This window comes from Lactuca saligna, chromosome 6 (genome assembly GCF_052625555.1).
Source record: "Lactuca saligna cultivar CGN05327 chromosome 6, ASM5262555v1, whole genome shotgun sequence".
Lineage (NCBI taxonomy): Eukaryota > Viridiplantae > Streptophyta > Magnoliopsida > Asterales > Asteraceae > Lactuca > Lactuca saligna.
The window spans coordinates 151,978,722-151,997,533 of NC_136422.1; the positions used below are offsets into that span (position 1 = coordinate 151,978,722).

Sequence of the window (18,812 nt, forward strand, 5' to 3'; positions counted from 1 at the left end):
ATCAAATATTATGATTTATAAATTTATGGTTGTTTTTTCGCCCACTTCTTAAAGCATCTCTAATGAGATAATCATCTTTATACCATATTAGCATTTTGATAGTACTTAAATAATATAAATACAATGGTATTAAAATTCTACTAAAAAAAATTAACAAATATTAATAAATTGTTCTTTATTGCATACAGACTGGTTTACTTTGGTATGTTTCGAAGCAAATATATTTTTTTAGATCGTGAGATACTTTTTTTTGAAACAAAATTCTGATATACGTTAATTCGGACTTTAGTTGAAAGAGTACGTATTAAGACGATGCACAAGTTACCTTTGGTATTTCATGGGTTAAACTTTAAAAGGCTTTCAACCCAACAATCTCAAAATTTCTACATTTTATGAAGTAAATCTATTATTTATATTATGAATCAAGTATTTAATTAACTGCATTAAGATGGTGCACAACGGCACTTCCAATGCTCTTTCAACTTAAATTCGCAAATCAACTTATCTTTGATCTTTTACCGGTTAATACTGAAAAGACTTAAAAGTTTAGAACTTGACAATCTCAAAAGTTTTTATTTTTTCTATTATAAAACTAATAAACAATTAACTAATGTACATATTATATTTTATTTGTATTGTATAATTTTTATATTGAGAATTTTTTATTAGATACTTTGCTAAATCATATATCTATTATTATTTGATTAGCAGGTATTATGATAATGATTTATTTAAGTTAAAGATAATTATATTCATATTAGTTTATTATTGAATGATTGTTAACTATAAATTATTAAAAAGTTATTCAAAAAATATAAATTATTTGTTTATCTCGCAGTGGGAAATGGGAACCATTTTTAAAAAGAATGTTAATGTACCGATGTAAAGATAATTATAAGGTAAAATTACAAAAATATTCCTATGGTTTTTCAAAAGTCAAAAAGTTAGTCCTTTGTTATTTTTTTTTTATGAACTATGTGGTTTCCAAAACTTGCATGATCATTTTTCTAATGTGGTTACTGTTCATCTGTTAGTGTGAATGGTATTTTGGTTTTTGTAAGTAACAGAAACTGAGTTTGTGACTATAGGTAAATTATAGGGACCATTTATGTAATTTTTTATATATTATATGTTTATGAGTTTATGGCTTTTCTACCCTTTTACTTTTTAAAATATCATTTTGAACCTTTCACTTTGACTTTGAAAAATATTACTTTCACCACTTTATTTTTAAAATTTTCTTGTTTAACCCTATATAATTTGATTTTTATTAATAACTTTTGGAGCAAAAAAAGGAGAAGATTATGAGGATGAGGCAAGGATCTAGCAAGCAAAGCCTTTAACCTTCAGCTTGGTACTCTTGTGGACTGTTGTAAGTATTCAAGATTCGATTTTTATCTATATATGTAGCTAGATCTTGAGTTTTGCCCCTTTTTCCTCCTTATTCTTGGTTGTTGCATGCATGGACCTCATAAAGTTTGCAATTTTATGAATCTGCAAGGTAAGATGGCCTCATAATGGGTTAGATCCGGCTTTTTGTCAAGCTTTGATGGCATGCATGGATTTTAGGGCATATTTCCCTTTTTTGGCCAATTTTGGCTCCAAGACATGCATTGGACATGCATGTCTATAAAGCATCAACCTTTGGGATGTTATTGAGGTTAGAACCTCTTCTAGAAAGGATGGGTTCCAGATCTCTAGGGTTTTGGGCTTAATGGTTAAGCCTGTGAGTTTACAAGCCTTGACTAAGAGCTTTTAAGCAATTGGAGTGGTTCCAAAGGATAAATTTTGAAACTGTATCCTTTTAGACACATTTGGAGTTCAGATCTGAGCCTTAGAGTCCCTAGAATCAAAGAATCATTTGAATGTGTTAAGTAGGGGAAAAACTCGATGAGTTGTCCAGCCAACTCGGCGAGTTGGCTAGGGTTTTCCCCGATTGTTTGAATATAGAAGGAACTCGACGAGTTGTTAGGTGAACTCAATGAGTTAGGTCAACATGGACTGTTGACTTTGGGCGTTGACTTTGACTTTGACCAAGTTTGACTTTTAAGGGTATTTTGGGTATTTTGGCATTTTGGGATTTTGATGGATGGTGGTCACTTGGATGGATAGGTATTAGTTAGGGCTAAGATTCGGAGTCGGGACCTCATCAGCTATGGATCAGACTGAGAGGTGAGTTTTCCTCACCATACCCAAGGATCGAAGGCACCAAGGCCGGCCCTTTGGATTGTTATCCTGGTTATCGTATGATTATATGTGTAGTGATCTGTTCGATCGGTATCCTAGTAGATAGTATGTTACCATACTGTTTATGATCTGCTGGATCGATACCTTGGTAGATAGGATATGGTTATGCTTAGTGATCAATAAGATCTGTTTGACTGGTTGTAGACTGTTATATGATTATTAGTTATATGTGCACATGTTTGATTGGTGGCTAAGGCTTTTCTGCTTGGTACGTAAGCCAACAGGCCTGGGGTATTCCAACCCGATAGTTGAGGACCCACAGTATGTTCGTATTCCAACCCGATGGTTGAGGGTTTAGGGTATTCCAACCCAATGGTTGAGGATCCATAGTATGTTGGCATTCCAACCCGATGGTTAAGGGCATGGGGTATTCCAACCCGATGGTTGAGGACCTATAGTATGTTGGCAATCCAACCCGATGATTGAGGGCTTGGTGTATTCCAACCCGATGGTTAAGGACCCACAATATGTTCTTTTGTAGATGTGCTATTTTTGCGTTTTGGTACTTTGGGGGAACTCACTAAGATTCGTGCTTACAGTTTTGGTTTATGGTTTCAAATACTTCAGTAGATCGTGGCAAGGTGAAGGCGTGATCGTACACATCTTTGTGTTTTAGGGACTTATGATTTCTGGGATACTCTGATAATGAAAATGTTTTGAAAACTCTGTTGTAAATGACTCTGGTCTTAAATAATGTTTTGGACACAATGGTTTTGTAAACACTTTTTAGAGAAAGGGTTGCTTTGAAAAAGTTTAAATTTTATTGAAATTTTATGAATGTTACATTTCATGGTCTAATGGGCCAATGGTTTGGCCCAGTAGGGCTTTAGGTATGATCTCTCAAGTATAAATATGTATGAATGTTACGTCATTTTGTGTCTTTTATATCTTTAGTGAGTAAGACGAATATCTGGTGAATTGTACATGTTATATATATATATATATATATATATATATATATATATATATATATATATATATATATATATATATATATATATATATACATACATACATACTAGATGTGTGCCCGTGCAAAGCAGCAGCGATAAATAGTTTTTTTGGTGAATAGTCTTCTTACGGGAAAATAATTATTAGATTTTGTTATTAGTTATTATGTAATAAGAAAAAATTACCACTTTTAATTAAAAGATTTATGTTTAGAACTTATATTGTAGTATCCATAAAACTTATATTTATATTGTATGTTTATACATTTGATGTAATTAAAATATTTATGTTTACAACTTATACTTATATATGTATAGAGGTAGGTTCAAATGTTTCTCACATCTATTGTATGCTAGAATGCACCAATAAAAATTTAGTAAACATTAAATGTATATTAAATGATATCTATACTTATAATTTTTTTTATGGAAACTAATTAAATTCGTCATTAATATCAACAATAACATTCTTTCTGAACGACTTCGTCTCTAGAAGAATAAGAGCGTATTTTAGGAAAACGATAGTATATTCTACTAGAATACACTGTCATTCTTCATATTCCATACAACTTCATTGTATTTTAAGTGAGTGAGTCCTGAAAGAACGTTATTGGTAACATAAAAACATAGATACAAATTTATTCTGAAAGAATATTATTGCCGACATTAATGACGAATTTAATTAGTTTCCATAAAAAGAAATCTATAATTATGGATATCATTAATATACATACAATTATGGAAATAATTTAATATCTATCTTTATTTAATTAAATAATTATTTAATTTTACTATTATTGCACACAATAAATGTTAAAAACAAATTAACCTAACCCTATATATATATATATATATATATATATATATATATATATATATATATATATATATATTGTTATAAATTTGATGTAATTAAAACAAGATTAGTAAAACTAAACTAAGAACCTTTAAGAAAGAAGAAAGAAGAAAGAAGAAAGGAGATTTGGAGAGAATTTGATAACTTATATAAAGTATTCAAATTGGTGTATCTTTTACATATGTGATAGTGCTATTTATACTAGTTAAATCACTAGACATAATTAATGAGTTCTTACACATATTTGACATATTTATCATAAGAGTTGAAAATAACTCTTACACATTTGACATTAGGAAATGTTGTCATTCAATTATTTACAACACCCCCCCTTGGATGACATCATTTCAAATTAGAGTTCAACATTGAAGTACTGCCTCATTAAAAACCTTGCTAAAGAAAACCCAGTGGGAAAAAACTTTAGCGAAGGGAAAAAGAGTGCAGTGTATAGTTGACTCCCCCTTATTTAGACATCTATCACATTATATTCTATGCACATGTCGCATTCCGATGCCATGGACATGTTTCCTGAATATTGCAGTAGAAAGTGCCTTCGTAAAAAGGTCTGCTGCATTGTTACTGGATTGAACATATTTGATTTCAACTTGATGGTTCTTTATAAGCTCTTGAGTGTACTCAAAAAACTTTGGAGGTATATGTTTTGTCCTGTCGCTCTTGATATATCCTTCTTTCATTTGAGCGACACATGCTGAGTTATCTTCATATATTAAAGTTGGACATATATCCTTTTCAAGTCCACATGAAGTTAAAACTAGTTGTGTCATTGATCTTAACCATGTACATTCTCTACTAACTTCATTTAGTGCAATTACTTCAGCATGATTTGAGGATGTGGCAACAAGTGTTTGCTTTTGAGAACGCTAGGAAATTGCAGTACTTCCAGTCATGAATACGTATCTAGTTTGAGATCTAGCTTTATGAGGATCGGACAAATAACCTGCATCTGCATAACCAATCAAACCTTGTTTTGAATCGTTAGGGTAAAATAACCCAAAATCACTAGTTCCTCGAAGGTATCGAAAAATATGTTTGATTCCATTCCAATGTCTTTTTGTTGGGGCTGAACTAAATCTTGCTAGCAAGTTTACTGCGAAAGAAATGTCAGGTCTAGTACAATTGGTAAGATACATAAGAGCTCCAATTGCATTTAGATATGGCACTTCTGAACCAAGGACTTCTTCATTTTCTTCGCATGGACGAAATGGATCCTTGTCAATATTTAATGATCTAACAACCATTAGAGTGATTAAAGGATTTGCATTGTCCATATTGAAACGTTTCAAGACTCTTTCTGTGTAATTTGATTGATGCACAAGTATTCCATTAGGCATACGCTCAATCTGTAAACCAAGACAATATTTGGTTTTTCCAAGGTCTTTCATTTCAAATTCTTTCTTTAAAAGCTCAATCACTTCAAGGATTTCTTTATTTGTTCCAATGATGTTCAGATCATCAACATAGACTGTTATGATCACATATCCAGATGTTGTTTTCTTAATAAATACACATGGACAAATAGTGTTATTTTTATAACCTTTACTTGTCAAATAATCGCTTAAACGATTGTACCACATGCGCCCAGATTGCTTTAAACCATACAAAGATCTTTTTAAATTTATAGAATACATTTCTTTTGGTTTTGTACTTAACGCTTCAGGCATTTTAAATCCTTCAGGGATTTTCATATAGATATCACTATCAAGTGATCCATACAGGTAAGCTGTAACAACATCCATAAGACGCATCTCTAAATTTTTAGATACTGCCAAGCTGATTAAATATCTGAAAGTGGTTGCATCCATTACTGGTGAATAAGTTTCTTCATAATCGATTCCAGGTCTTTGAGAGAAACCATGAGCAACAAGCCTGGCCTTGTATCTTACAATTTCGTCTTTCTCATTTCTTTTTCGTACGAAGATCCATCTATATCCTAATGGTTTCACAACTTCAGGTGTGAGGATAATGTTCCCAAAAACCTTTCTCTTGTTAAGAGAATTTAATTCAACTTGCATAGCTTCCTTCCATTTAGCCCAATCATTTCTTCTTTGACATTCAATGACAGATTGTGGTTCAGGATCATCATTCATAATATCACATGCAACTGAATAAGAAAATATTGCATTTATACTGTCAGTTTCATTTTGGTCACATATTCTATTTGGCTGACCATAATTTTGTGCATCATCCTCTTTTCCTGGGGGAATTTGAATAATTCGTGTTTCTCCAGGAACACTTTCCTCATGATCTAGTGCATTTTCTGCTCCTCTTCTTTTTCGTGGGTTCTTATCCTTAGAACCAAATGGCCTTCCACGCTTCAGGCGTGTTTTAGACTCTTGAGTGACTTTATCATCAGATTGTCCATGTGGAATGTCAATTCGAGCTGGAACATTGACAGCGGGTATATATGATTTAGTCACCCTTTTTGTGTCAGTAAATGCATCAGGTAATTGATTTGCCATTTCTTGGAAATGTATTATCTTTTGAACTTCTATATCACATTGCCTTGTGCGAGGGTCAAGATATGATAAAGAAGGCTCATGCCATGACACATCCTTTTCCATGATCTTCTTTTCTCCACCTAATGATGGGAAATTTGTCTCATCAAATTGACAATCTGTTAGACGTGCTGTGAAAACATCACCTATTAATGGTTCAAGATATCTTATAATAGAGACTGACTCATAACCAACATATATTCCCAATCTTCTTTGAGGACCCATTTTTGTCCGTTGAGGTGGTGCAATAGGGACATATACTGCACACCTAAAAATTCTCAAATGGGATATATTTGGTTCTTGACCGAAAGCAAGTTGTAGTGGAGAATATACATGATATGAACTTGGTCTTATGCGTATCAATGATCCAGCATGTAAGATTGCATGGCCCCAAACAGACACAGGAAGTTTGGTCCTCATTATAAATGGTCTAGCTATTAGCTGGAGACGTTTAATCAGTGATTCAGCTAAACCATTTTGTGTGTGTACATGAGCAACTGGATGCTCAACAATAATTCCGACAGACATACAATAGTCATTAAATGCTTGTGAAGTAAATTCACCAGCATTATCAAGTCTCACTCTTTTGATAGTATAATCAGGGAAATGTGCCCTTAATTTAATAATTTGGGCAAGAAGCTTTGCAAATTCCATATTACGAGTTGATAATAGGCAAACATGAGACCATTTGCTGGATGCATCTATTAAGACCATAAAGTATCTAAATGGTCCAGATGGAGGGTGAATCGGTCCACATATATCACCTTGAATTCTTTCTAGAAATCTAGGTGATTCTCTTTCAACTTTCATTGGAGAGTGTTTTATAATTAACTTTCCAAGGGAACAAGATGTACATGGTTTTATGCTATTGGATTGAGGGAACTTTTGGTCCTTCAATGGATGCCCATGTGTATTCTCAATTATCCTTCGCATCATTGTTAATCATGGATGGCCCAACCTATCATGCCATAAACTGAATGTCCCAGGATCACAATGTTTTCCTTCAATTACCATATTTGATTCAATCATATGTATATATGTATAAAGCAGACCAGAATCAAGTGTTGGTAGTTTTTCAAGCACATGACTTTTGTCTATAATATACATATATTTCTTATTTTCAATGGTCACAATCTTTGTGTCATATCCTTTGAAATATATGTCATTGAAACTTAATAAGTTTCTATTAGACTTTGGAGAAAATAAGGCATTTTCTATACAAAAGTTTGTACCATTTGGTAATATAAAATGGGCTTTCCCGGTTCCCTCGATCAAGTCTGCAGGACCTGATATTGTATGTACAATTGTTTTTGTTGGTACTAATTTTGAAAAATATTTCTTTGATTTCAGAATAGTATGTGTACTACCACTATCTGCTATACAAAGATCTCTAATCTTTTCTTGGTGTTGTGCTCCAGTTGGACTCATATTAAACTTCACATATGAAAGGAATAATAAGTGAATAAACATAATGATAATTATTATTAAAAGAAAGTTCATTTATTGAAGGAAAGGCATTACATGCAAAGTAAACAAAGGAAAAACAGTTTTACTAGAACAATAATAGATTTTTTTTAGTTAATGTCTTCCATGTCATTGCAAAAATCGGCAACATTTAGCGGAGTGAATTCAACATTATCAATGAGGTGTGCTTCTTTTCCTTTTCCTTTAATGGACTCTTGATAAAGTTGACAAAGATGTGCAGGTGTGCGACAGGTCCTTGACCAATGGCCTGTGCTACCACATCTATAACATGAACCATCAGATTTTTGTGATGTCCCAGTGTCATGCCTTGCCACTTTGGCCTTATCTTGTGTGTGGACATTGTTTCTTTGTGAATGTTGGTAATTATTCCTTTTCTGGCCACGACCACGATTATTACCTTGTCCACGACCAGAATTATGGTTCTGATTATGGCTTTGGTTTCGATTAAAATAGCTACGGTCTCGTCCTCGACCACGACCACGCCCTCGTCCACGTGTATTGTTTCGATGACTATCAATATTTGTAGCATTTGCTTCAGGAAGTGCTACTGATCCTGTTGGACGAGATTCATGATTTTTCATCAAGAGTTCATTGTTTTGCTATGCAACCAGCAGACATGCATTTAGTTCAGAATATCTTGTGAACTTTTGCATCCGATATTGTTGCATCAAGGTAATGTTTGTTGCATGAAATGTGGAGTAAGTTTTCTCCAACATATCTTCATCAGTAACTTCTTGTCCACAATATTTGAGTTGTGAACATATTCTGAACAAAGCTGAGTTGTATTCATTTACTTTCTTAAAGTCTTGAAACCTCAATGTTCTCCATTCATCTCTAGCATTTGGAAGTATAACTTCCTTTTGATGATCACATCTTTCTTTCAAAAGATTCCAGAGAATACTTGGATCAGTAACATCAAGATATTCAAATCTTAACATTTCATTAATATGCTTACGAAGAAAAACTTGTGCTTTTGCTTTGTCTTGTGCCAAGCAATTATTAAATTCATTTATAGCATTTGAGATTCCCCTGGACTGAAGATGCATTTTTACATCTATCATCCATGGCATATAGTTTTTCCCGCTAACTTCAAGTGCTGCAAACTCGAGCTTTGCAATGTTGGATATAATGTAACTATAAATTTTAAACAAAATAAAAATTAAAATCCATTTATTTCAATAAATATTAAACAAAAAAGAAGCGGTAAAGCTAACATTGCATACAAGCCTAAAAGTAGATGAAATTCCATATTATCTTCGATGTTAAAGATTGGGATAAAAAGTAACATGACTATTATAGTCATGATTATCACAAACGGGTGAATCATCATGAAGCTTGATTTCTTGAAATTAATTTGTTTGATAGAAAAGAGAAATATTTATTGTGGGTAAAATAAACAGGGTAAATATGTTTATTTATAGTAAAAAAAATATAGCCGTTGTTTTTACTGTTTATAACTGTTGTGTATATATATATATATATATATATATATATATATATATATATATATATATATCCGTTTTGTATATTTATAAATCATTTAATAAGATTTATAACTAATACATAACTTTACTTTGTATAATTTTACTAATTAGATACATTAATAAATATTAGTAAATGTTAAAATAAAATTATAAAGAGTAAAAAATAAACATTGACATGTATAAATAAATATAATTTAAATGTTAGTATGCATAAAGAAAAGTCAGTTGGATAATATAAATGTTAGTATGCATAAATAAAAGTTAGTTGCATAATGTAAATGTTAGTATGCATAAATAAAAGTTAGTTGCATAATGTAAATGTTAGTATGCATAAATAAAAGTTAGAATACATAATGAAATGTTAGTATAAGAAATAAAAATCGTTAGTAGTCCATAATGTATAAGTTTTATTAATTCATTAGTATTATTATTATTTTAATATGATGAAGGTTTTTATAATTAATAATGTTTTTACTAAGTAATACATATATTGATTAAGATAGATGTGATTTCCACTTCTAAATAACCTTTGTTTGAGCTTTCGTGCTGATAACGTGTTATAAGTTTGATGTAATTAAAACAAGATTAGTAAAACTAAACTAAGAACCTTTAAGAAAGAAGAAAGAAGAAAGGAGATTTGGAGAGAATTTGATAACTTATATAAAGTATTCAAATTGGTGTATCTTTTACATATGTGATAATGCTATTTATACTAGTTAAATCACTAGACATAATTAATGAGTTCTTACACATATTTGACATATTTATCATAAGAGTTGAAAATAACTCTTACACATTTGTCATTAGGAAATGTTGTCATTCAATTATTTACAACATATATATATATATATATATATATATATATATATATATATATATATATATATATATATATATATATATATATATATATATGGAAGGGTTATATGGAAAATAAACAATTAGGGCAACACATGTTGGAACCAATGAAAGCATGACAACACATCATTTTGGAATAACTACATAAATAACTTCCATAGTAGATTGCTTATGAATAAAGAAATGGACACGTGTCACTTGATCATTGGTTCCAACATATGTTGCCCTAATTGTTCATTTTCCATTGAACCTACTTCTATATATATGACATCGAAGTTTGTTGTCTAGGACCCCCATAGCTTGCAACATTCGTTTCTATCCTCTTCAAGTATCCGTCTTGGGGAAGGGACAATCATATATCTTATATGTCTCTATATATATTGGAGTCTTCTGTCTCTCCAAAAGGGCTCTTTAGATTAAGTCACAAACTCCACATATATCTTACACGTGCCACACATCGTTACAATACACCACTTTCTTAATTTCGTAATACCCATGATGATTCTTATAAGAGTTATCGGAAAGTTGCCATAAACCAAATATTGAGCGTTCACGTCCAGTTTGGGACGAAAAATGTGGATTTGAAAATAGAGTGAGTAACTTGTGTAAGTTGGGCATTCATGCCCAACCTACTAGGGGGTTGGGAAAAGCTAGGCAACACCTCCCGGACCCATGTCGGTTTGGGGCCCAAACGGAATTATGCTTAATATGTTTTATATAATACATATATTACAAAAATTTTGAATGTAGATGTAGATTTGGCTTGGACAAATTTCTTTTACTAGATTGGCCACGTTCGATTCCTATCTATGCATACTTCTTTAATTCTTTTTAATTATAACCCCAAAAGATAATAATATACGGAACCTTTTGAAAGGTTTCCTAATATAATATAAAATTGCTATATTACATTGGTCGGCGATGTTGACAGGATCAAGATATCAATTTGTTCTTTAACAATCTATAAAAAAGAATATAATACCGGCGCCCAAAGAATTTAGTTGAATTTCATATTTCTAAAGTTTACCTAAGGAATACTATTTATTATTTTACCTTTTAATATATTTAATCAATTATAGTTATACATTAAAGGACGTATTTTTCGGTTCAGTTCTTTTTTCGGTTTTTTATAAAGAAACAAAAACTGAACCTGAAATTCGGTCTTTTTAAAATCCCAAAACAGAATTTTAGGCTTTTCAAAATAGTTCGGTTAGTCGGTGACTTTGGTTTTGGTTGGGTATTAGTTTTCTTTGTACTCCCCGGAGTTGCATTGGGTGTAGCATTAAACAAAGTCCATTTTTTATATTTATAATTGCATAATATAGGGGGCCCAGTTTCGGGATCTTAAGTGTATTATAATATCACTGGTGTCAATCAAGCCCATGTAGTTGGTGACTGGCACAATACCGGCAAAAATATTTGTAAGTTTAAATACACGTTATATATTATTACAATACCAAGTGTTATAAATAGAATTTATACATACAAATGAACATGTTTGCTATAGTAGTTTAAAAAAGCTCAAATTCTTGATCAAGAAGTTGGAATGTCTCAAATACAGGCAACTTGAACATATCAGCCTTAGTTTAACCAATCTACAAACACAGAGGATACATAGTTAAACAAAGAATGTTGCAATGATTTCAGAGGTTTTAATTTAGTTGATAAAGTTTCAAAAAGAAGAAAGCAAAATCATCAAGAGGCGGAAGAAAGAATTACCAAGTGGAAGTTGGACAAGGAGGAGAAGCAATTTTCGTGATCCCTTCTAACATCAGCAACACGGACTTCATAGAGGGACGAAGAGCAGGTTCATCATGAATGCACCAAAGTCCGACTTTAACCAGCCTCTCCAATGCCGCCATATCCACTTGTTCATCACCAACAAGCAGATCCAGTTGCCCTATTTCAAAGCACTTGTAAACCCAAGTAGAAAGAACTATCTCTTCCGTATTCGATACATGTACTTCCAGGTTCCTTCTGCAACAAATGGTTTCCAGCAACACGATCCCATAGCTGAAGATATCGACCTTCACTGAGATTGGGACGTTTTTCTGCCACTCGGGTGCCAAGTACCTGTAAGACAGAAACACGTGGTGTGTCGATTTGAAGAAAACAGTAGTTGAATAAGTTTGGTGTTAGAGATTTAGTAGTATTGTTATCATACCCTCTAGTCCCTCGAACCATGGTGAATGTCTTGGTTTGATCTGGCATTAGTAATTTGGCCAATCCAAAGTCGGAGATTTTAGCAGTCCAGAAATCATCCATCAGAATGTTTTGGGGCTTTATGTCGCAGTGAATGATGGGTGTTTCACATTCTTCATGAAGGTAGAGGATTCCTCTTGCCACATCTAACGCGATTTGCACCCTTTCAGACCAGTTTGGAAGCGTTTCTGACCTAAATAACCGATCTGCAAGGGTTCCATTGCTCATGTATTCATAAACGAGAAGCCTCTCTTTACCTTCTGCACAATAACCGAAGAGGCGGACTAGATTCTTGTGATGTGTTTTGCCGATCACTTGCATTTCTGCTCGGAATTCCCTCTCACCTTCATCCACCACCTTCTCAAGTCTCTTCACTGCTATCACTTTGTTCCCTTTGTAGAAACGCCCTTTATAGACTCTTCCAAACGACCCTCTTCCTAGCTCATGCTTGAACCCATCGGTTGCCTTTTTAAGCTCCTTGTAAGTATATGATTGCAGGATGAGGTCCTCCGCTAATCCCAAACTTCTAGTTTCCAACAATCTCTTGTACTTTAGAAGACGGAATTTGAATACGAAATATCCCGTCAAACCTAGCGAAAAGCATGAATATATGGAAAAAACAACGCTCATAACAAGAATTATAACCCATGTCTTCTTGCCTGTGGTCAGCACTTTCTCAATCCTCTGTGTTGGCTCCAAAGAACTAGCATTAATGGATGCATTGGCTTGGACATTATAGAGGCTTACATTGGGCGTCTTGAAGAACATCATAGGCATGGTGGAATCATCGTCAACTCTTTTCACGTACCTAAGTGGGAACTTGTGTTTCTCACAGTTACCATTACTGAAAAAAGCTGCATCACAATTGCAATCCTCCAAACAGGAGTCGCTACAGCCCTCCTTGTTGTCGGGAGTGAACACAACGTAAGGATGATCATCACACACTAATCGCTCTTCGGGAACCATGTTGTAATATGTAATGTTTTCTTTCCCGCTTTTGCACATTGCTTTTGTTAAATTCCTTTCACAGCCCCTAGACTTCAAATCGGGGTATACAAAATCATAACCCGGCAGGCAAACACAATAGGGTTGTTCATCATTCATAGTGCAATAGCTGTTGAAGCCGCAGAAGTTCTTCACATTACAAGGAGGATCTGGCACTTTCCATACTATGGGAGGGGGGCGGGAGTTATAATTAGTATGGTTGTAAAGATACAGCCGTAAGATTCCATCATCACCGATTGTGACACGATATGTAACATTATAATTCGATTCAGCATAAAGATGCTTGATGATGTCTGAATCACTTCCATTGATAATGAGTAAGCCTGTATCATTCAGGTGCAGATAGTTGCTCGAAATCATATCATACTGATTGGTATTTGAAGCCCAGTATGCATTTTCGGAACCATCGTCCGTGTTCATTGGATACATAACAAGATTACCGTCCATCTGCATCTTAATACGAAAGCGTCCACTAGAGTAATTGGTTTTAGACACACTCGAAACCAATTCATTCCCACCAAAAAGACTCTGGCCTTGTAACAAAGTATCGGTAGGATAGTTGAAACTCTGCCATATTACACCCATTTTATCATCGTACAGTACAAAATTTCCAGTGTTGCTCATCACTGCATATGAAACGTTGGCTGCAATAGTCTTTTTAACCCCACCATCCTCACAGCTTAAAACCAATTCTCCTTCACGAGTAAGTGTTAGTGTGGCATTTGGTGAAACGGGTGGATCATCTCGATAAGCAGTCCACACAACCATATTTTCTCCGGAGCTCTCTAACCAGATTGCGACCACATAGCCAGTGTTTTGTTGATAAAACCCAAATGCAAACCTTTTAGACTGGGAGTACCATGCATTCGTAGCTTGTGTACCAGCAACAAGTGAGGATCCCAAGTCAATGGATCCTCCATCAACCTTTGTCTCCAGGAATTGAAAGATGAACAGAAAAACAAGCATTAATGAGGCCATGATCACAAGCTAGCTATACGGATAAGGTACTTACCTGTGAATTAAGACGATCGAGAGACGACAGCACTGGCAGGTTAATTTGGAGCATTTCCTTTCAATTATTTGAAACAAATCATACCAACTGAGACCACTAATTCTCTCTCTTCCTATTTTCCATTCAAATTAAATGACCGGCGAGTTTTCTCGTAATAAGTCTTCGTACAAGTCTTCGCCTTATAATTTACTTTTCCTTATCAGAAAAACACCAGCTAATAATATGGTTAATTAATTGTTTTATTTTGTTTTTTGTTTTTGAACAGCAAGAATTCGATTAAGACCAGCAAGAAGCTAGGAAAACGTAAACATTACATCCACATATCCCATTTTAAGTTCCCAACTTTTTACTTCTAAAACTACACCGCAAAAACGAGACATATATATATATATATATATATATATATATATATATATATATATATATATATATATATATATATATATATATATATATATATATATATATATATATATATATATATATATATATATATATATATATATATAAAACACATCTGAAGCTAGATGAGGGATACTTTTATAAGTGCTCTTGAAGCACATGTCACAAAAAGGTCTTATGACAACTTCAAATTTACGAATTTGAAACACCGACCAATTAATTGTTGCTTTTTTATACAATATATAAATAATTAATGGTCAATAATTAAATAATGAATCTGTTAATTAAAATATAAAATATTAATTTATAGATAAAAATATATCAAACCGAATTAACCGAATTAACCAAATATTATATTTGGGTTTACGTTTGTTTCCAATTTTTATCCTACTCCTGGTGACAGCTACTCATGTTTGGTTTTTATGTAAAGAAGCCCCGCTGTTATCACATATCCATTTCGTGAGTTCCTTTTCCCTGCTGATGTGAGTGTTGTCTACTTTTCATCGCGAATATTTGTTGTGGACCATGAATGGTCGCATTTTTTCCACACGCTTTCTGGATTAGAATAGACATGACTGAATTCTTGTACATTGGTAGTAAATATATTTAGGTCTCAAGATAAAAATATCGATCTATCATTTTACTTCAATTCGGTTTCTTCTTATTTTGCTGATTTGGTGCTCTTATAGCATCTCACTCTCACCTCTCTAATATGGCCTTCATGTTACTTATCTTCCTGAGACTATTCTTTGTTTTAGTAATTACCCAAGGATCTGACTTCACCTCCTGTGATATTACCTTAGGTTCCTCATTGATCCCAGACACAAACCCTTCATGGCGCTCACCTTCTGGCCTTTTTGCATTTGGTTTCTACCAGCAAGATGATGGTTTTGCAGTTGGGATATGGCTCGCAAGCAAACCAGAAATCACAGTTGTTTGGACTGCAAATCGTGATGACCCACCCGTCTCTACAAACAGTAGTATTGAGCTCACCGGAGATGGTTGGCTGCTTCTCCACACTACTGACGGTGAGGATAAAAACATCACAAGTCAGAATTTTCAGGCGACCTCAGCTTCTATGCTGGATTCGGGTAATTTTCTACTCTACGATCAATCTAGTGTCATATGGGAAAGCTTTGATTACCCTTGTGATACAATATTAGGAGGGCAAAAACTAGTTATAGGGGATCAGCTAGTCTCTAGTGTCTCTGCTTCTCAGCACACGAGTGGAAAGTTTTTTCTTGTTTTCCAGGGTGATGGAAACCTTGTGGCTTACCCTCAAATAAAGACGAGGGGCAGCATTGACTCATACTGGTCCAGTGGAACGTATAATTCATATTATAAGTATTTGAACCTCAGCCCTACTGGGTCTCTGTCCATGGTGGGGTTTGGTGTCACAGAGAGGGTATTGAATTTAACAAGGAGCCTAGAGTCGAGAAAGAACGTCGACACAGTAATCTTCCGTGCTACTCTCAATTGGGATGGTAACTTTGTTTTGTATTCCCACAGATTCACAAGCCCCTCAAGTAACTTGACTAGCATAATGAAAATGGAATGGGCAGCCTTACAGGATCCGTGTGATGCCAAAGGAATATGCGGTTTTAACAGTTACTGCAGTTCTAGCACTTCCGGGAATTTTCAGTGCCATTGCTTTCCTGGTTTCTTATTTGTCAACGGGACAAGAAATGTCACGTCCAACGGCTGTTACAGAAACTTCACCGATGAGGAAGCCTGCAACCGGAAATTAGGACTACAACTTTCCTACAATATTACTGTATTGGACAATATGATGTTGCTTGCACACTACGCTTACAGCTCGGTGATGAATCTTAGCAAGGATGGTTGTGGCCAATCTTGCTGGGATGATTGCAACTGCTGGGCGGGTCTGTTTGCAGAAGATGGTAGTTGCAAAAAGCTCAAGGTTCCCATCGTTTATGCAGTGCTTAATAAAAGCAGGTTAACCGCAGTCTTCATTAAAACTAGTTTCCCATATAAAGAAGTCAAAGAACCACATTTACGAGGCTCAACGAACATAAATGTAATCGTGGCTGAAAGGAAAAAACTTGTTTCCATTCTAGGCATAACACTTGGTTGCATTGCTCTTATGTGTTCGGTGTTGGCATTCTCTGCTTTCTTCTTCTACAGAGTGCATGCTCATAGGTACCAAGCGATATCAGAAAATGTTGATAATGGGTTTTATAGAGATCATTTTTCTCTACGAGCATTCACATTCGACGAGCTTCAGAAAGCAACAGATGGTTTTAAGGAAGTGATAGGCAGAAATTCTTATGGGGAAGTCTATAAAGGCTTTATTTCAGATGGCAGCAAGGCTGTTGCTGTGAAGAGACTGGAAAGGATGTTTGAAGGAGAAGGACGGTTTCGAGCAGAAATTACTGCTATCGCTCAAACTCATCACCGCAACTTGGTCCGTTTACTTGGTTTCTGCATACAGGGAGCTACAAAGCTACTTGTTTATGAGTTTATGAGCAACGGCTCACTGGAAGATGTTCTCTTTAACGCGGAAGCACCACCTGGATGGAAACAACGTGTCGGAGTGCCACTGGATGTGGCAAGAGGAATCTTGTATCTTCACGACGAGTGTGAAGCTCGTATAATACACTGCAATATAAAGCCTCATAATATTCTCTTTGATGAGGCTTGGACTGCTAAGATCTCTGATTTTGGGTTATCAAAGCTTTTGAGGTCAAATCAGAGCGGAACCCTCTTGAGTGTCGGTGGTGAGCGTGATGGGGGAACAAGAGGATACCTCGCACCTGAGTGGCACAAGAACACGTTGATCTCCACCAAGGTTGATATCTACAGCTTCGGGGTTGTACTTCTGGAGATTTTGTGTTGCAGAAATAGAATGGAGATAGACGTTCTTTCTACTTGGGTTTACAACTGTTTTGTAGACAAAGACTGGAGTAGGCTGACGGGAGATGAAGAAGTAGATGTCAACATGTTGGAAAAGATGGTGAAAGTTGGACTGCTGTGCATTCAAGATGATCCAGATGCAAGGCCTTCTATCAAGAATGTTATCCTGATGTTAGAAGGAACTGCTGATATTCCAATCCCTCCATCACCAACTTCTCCTCATTTGATCTTAGTTTGATCGGTATCTTTAATTTGCCTTTTGGGTTTTATTTGAAATATTGCTTGTTGTCATTCATCCAGAGACAAAGCCAAAGCCATATCCTTTCTATTTACCATGTAATAATTATTTAATGGAAGAGATGCTTACCTAGCTAAAAATGAAAGAAATCCTCCTTCATGAAAGAGAACAGATGTAAAACTCCTCCTTCAAGAAATAAATCCTTGAACGAGAGCTCTTTATTCGTGATTAAGTACACCTTGGGCCGATCTTGGTTTTTGGAAGGTCTACCAATAAGGCCACGAGGTATGGGCTTCATTTCACGTAGGAATCCTATGCGGATCCTATGTGGAATACAACCTCTAATAGGTGTAATGGTGGTGTGGATTGAAGCCACTCACAAGTTCTCACAACCAATCAAAATCATTTACCTCTCTCTCTCTCTCTCTCTCTCTCTCTCACCATTTTCAACCCATATTGAATGCTTTGTGAATAAATCTTGATGATAATGTGGAGAGATGTTCACCCCTTTACCATACCCAATGACCTAATAAAAACTATTTACTAACTTCACCAATACCAAAGTCCATTTCCCAAATTATTGTTTGCTTCATATTTTCATATTTATATTTCAATTTATATTTTTAAAGGCTTTATTTTTAATATTAATTTTTAATATTTTTATTTGTGTTATATATTTTTTT

The 18,812-nt window shown here is 34.4% G+C and overlaps 4 protein-coding genes across 5 annotated transcripts; 1 reads left to right on the forward strand and 3 right to left on the reverse strand.

Annotated features, from left to right (window-relative positions):
• Window positions 1–8,143: 8,143 nt before the first annotated feature.
• On the reverse strand, window positions 8,144–8,635 carry LOC145003020 (uncharacterized). Its single transcript, XM_078962184.1, has one exon. It carries the CDS (start codon window positions 8,633–8,635, stop codon window positions 8,144–8,146), a length of 492 nt encoding a protein of 163 aa, XP_078818310.1.
• An 18-nt stretch (window positions 8,636–8,653) lies between these two features.
• Window positions 8,654–9,357, reverse strand: LOC145003021 (uncharacterized). The gene is made up of 2 exons (XM_078962185.1): window positions 9,278–9,357; window positions 8,654–9,188 (listed from the first exon to the last, which is right to left on the reverse strand). The coding sequence occupies exons 1-2, from the start codon at window positions 9,355–9,357 to the stop codon at window positions 8,654–8,656; spliced, it is 615 nt and encodes a 204-aa protein (XP_078818311.1).
• A 2,443-nt stretch (window positions 9,358–11,800) lies between these two features.
• Window positions 11,801–14,792, reverse strand: LOC145001469 (G-type lectin S-receptor-like serine/threonine-protein kinase LECRK3). Of its 2 annotated transcripts, XM_078960836.1 has the most exons (4): window positions 14,616–14,792; window positions 12,561–14,533; window positions 12,116–12,469; window positions 11,801–11,991 (listed from the first exon to the last, which is right to left on the reverse strand). In XM_078960836.1, coding segments are annotated over exons 1-4 (2,382 nt in total). In that variant the 5' UTR covers window positions 14,670–14,792; the 3' UTR covers window positions 11,801–11,990. The 2 variants fall into 2 exon arrangements, with proteins under 2 accessions (XP_078816962.1, XP_078816963.1); XM_078960837.1 differs by having other exon boundaries at window positions 12,561–14,776.
• Window positions 14,793–15,421: 629 nt separating this feature from the next.
• LOC145002146 (G-type lectin S-receptor-like serine/threonine-protein kinase LECRK2) lies at window positions 15,422–18,350 on the forward strand. Its single transcript, XM_078961443.1, has one exon. It carries the CDS (start codon window positions 15,730–15,732, stop codon window positions 18,127–18,129), a length of 2,400 nt encoding a protein of 799 aa, XP_078817569.1. The 5' UTR covers window positions 15,422–15,729; the 3' UTR covers window positions 18,130–18,350.
• The last annotated feature ends 462 nt before the right edge of the window (window positions 18,351–18,812 follow it).

What these genes read in the sequence shown, in the direction of transcription:
- LOC145003020 (XM_078962184.1), bottom strand. Translation starts at nt 8,635, where the DNA reads ATGAAAAATCATGAATCTCGTCCAACAGGATCAGTAGCACTTCCTGAA.
- LOC145002146 (XM_078961443.1), top strand. Translation starts at nt 15,730, where the DNA reads ATGGCCTTCATGTTACTTATCTTCCTGAGACTATTCTTTGTTTTAGTA.
- LOC145003021 (XM_078962185.1), bottom strand. Translation starts at nt 9,357, where the DNA reads ATGACTATAATAGTCATGTTACTTTTTATCCCAATCTTTAACATCGAA. An exon ending in TTTCATCTACTTTTAGGCTT is followed by an intron (nt 9,189 to 9,277) that starts GTATGCAATGTT and finishes TAAAATTTATAG; the next exon opens with TTACATTATATCCAACATTG.
- LOC145001469 (XM_078960836.1), bottom strand. Translation starts at nt 14,669, where the DNA reads ATGCTCCAAATTAACCTGCCAGTGCTGTCGTCTCTCGATCGTCTTAAT. An exon ending in TCGATCGTCTTAATTCACAG is followed by an intron (nt 14,534 to 14,615) that starts GTAAGTACCTTA and finishes CAATTCCTGGAG; the next exon opens with ACAAAGGTTGATGGAGGATC. An exon ending in ATGGTTCGAGGGACTAGAGG is followed by an intron (nt 12,470 to 12,560) that starts GTATGATAACAA and finishes TCTGTCTTACAG; the next exon opens with GTACTTGGCACCCGAGTGGC.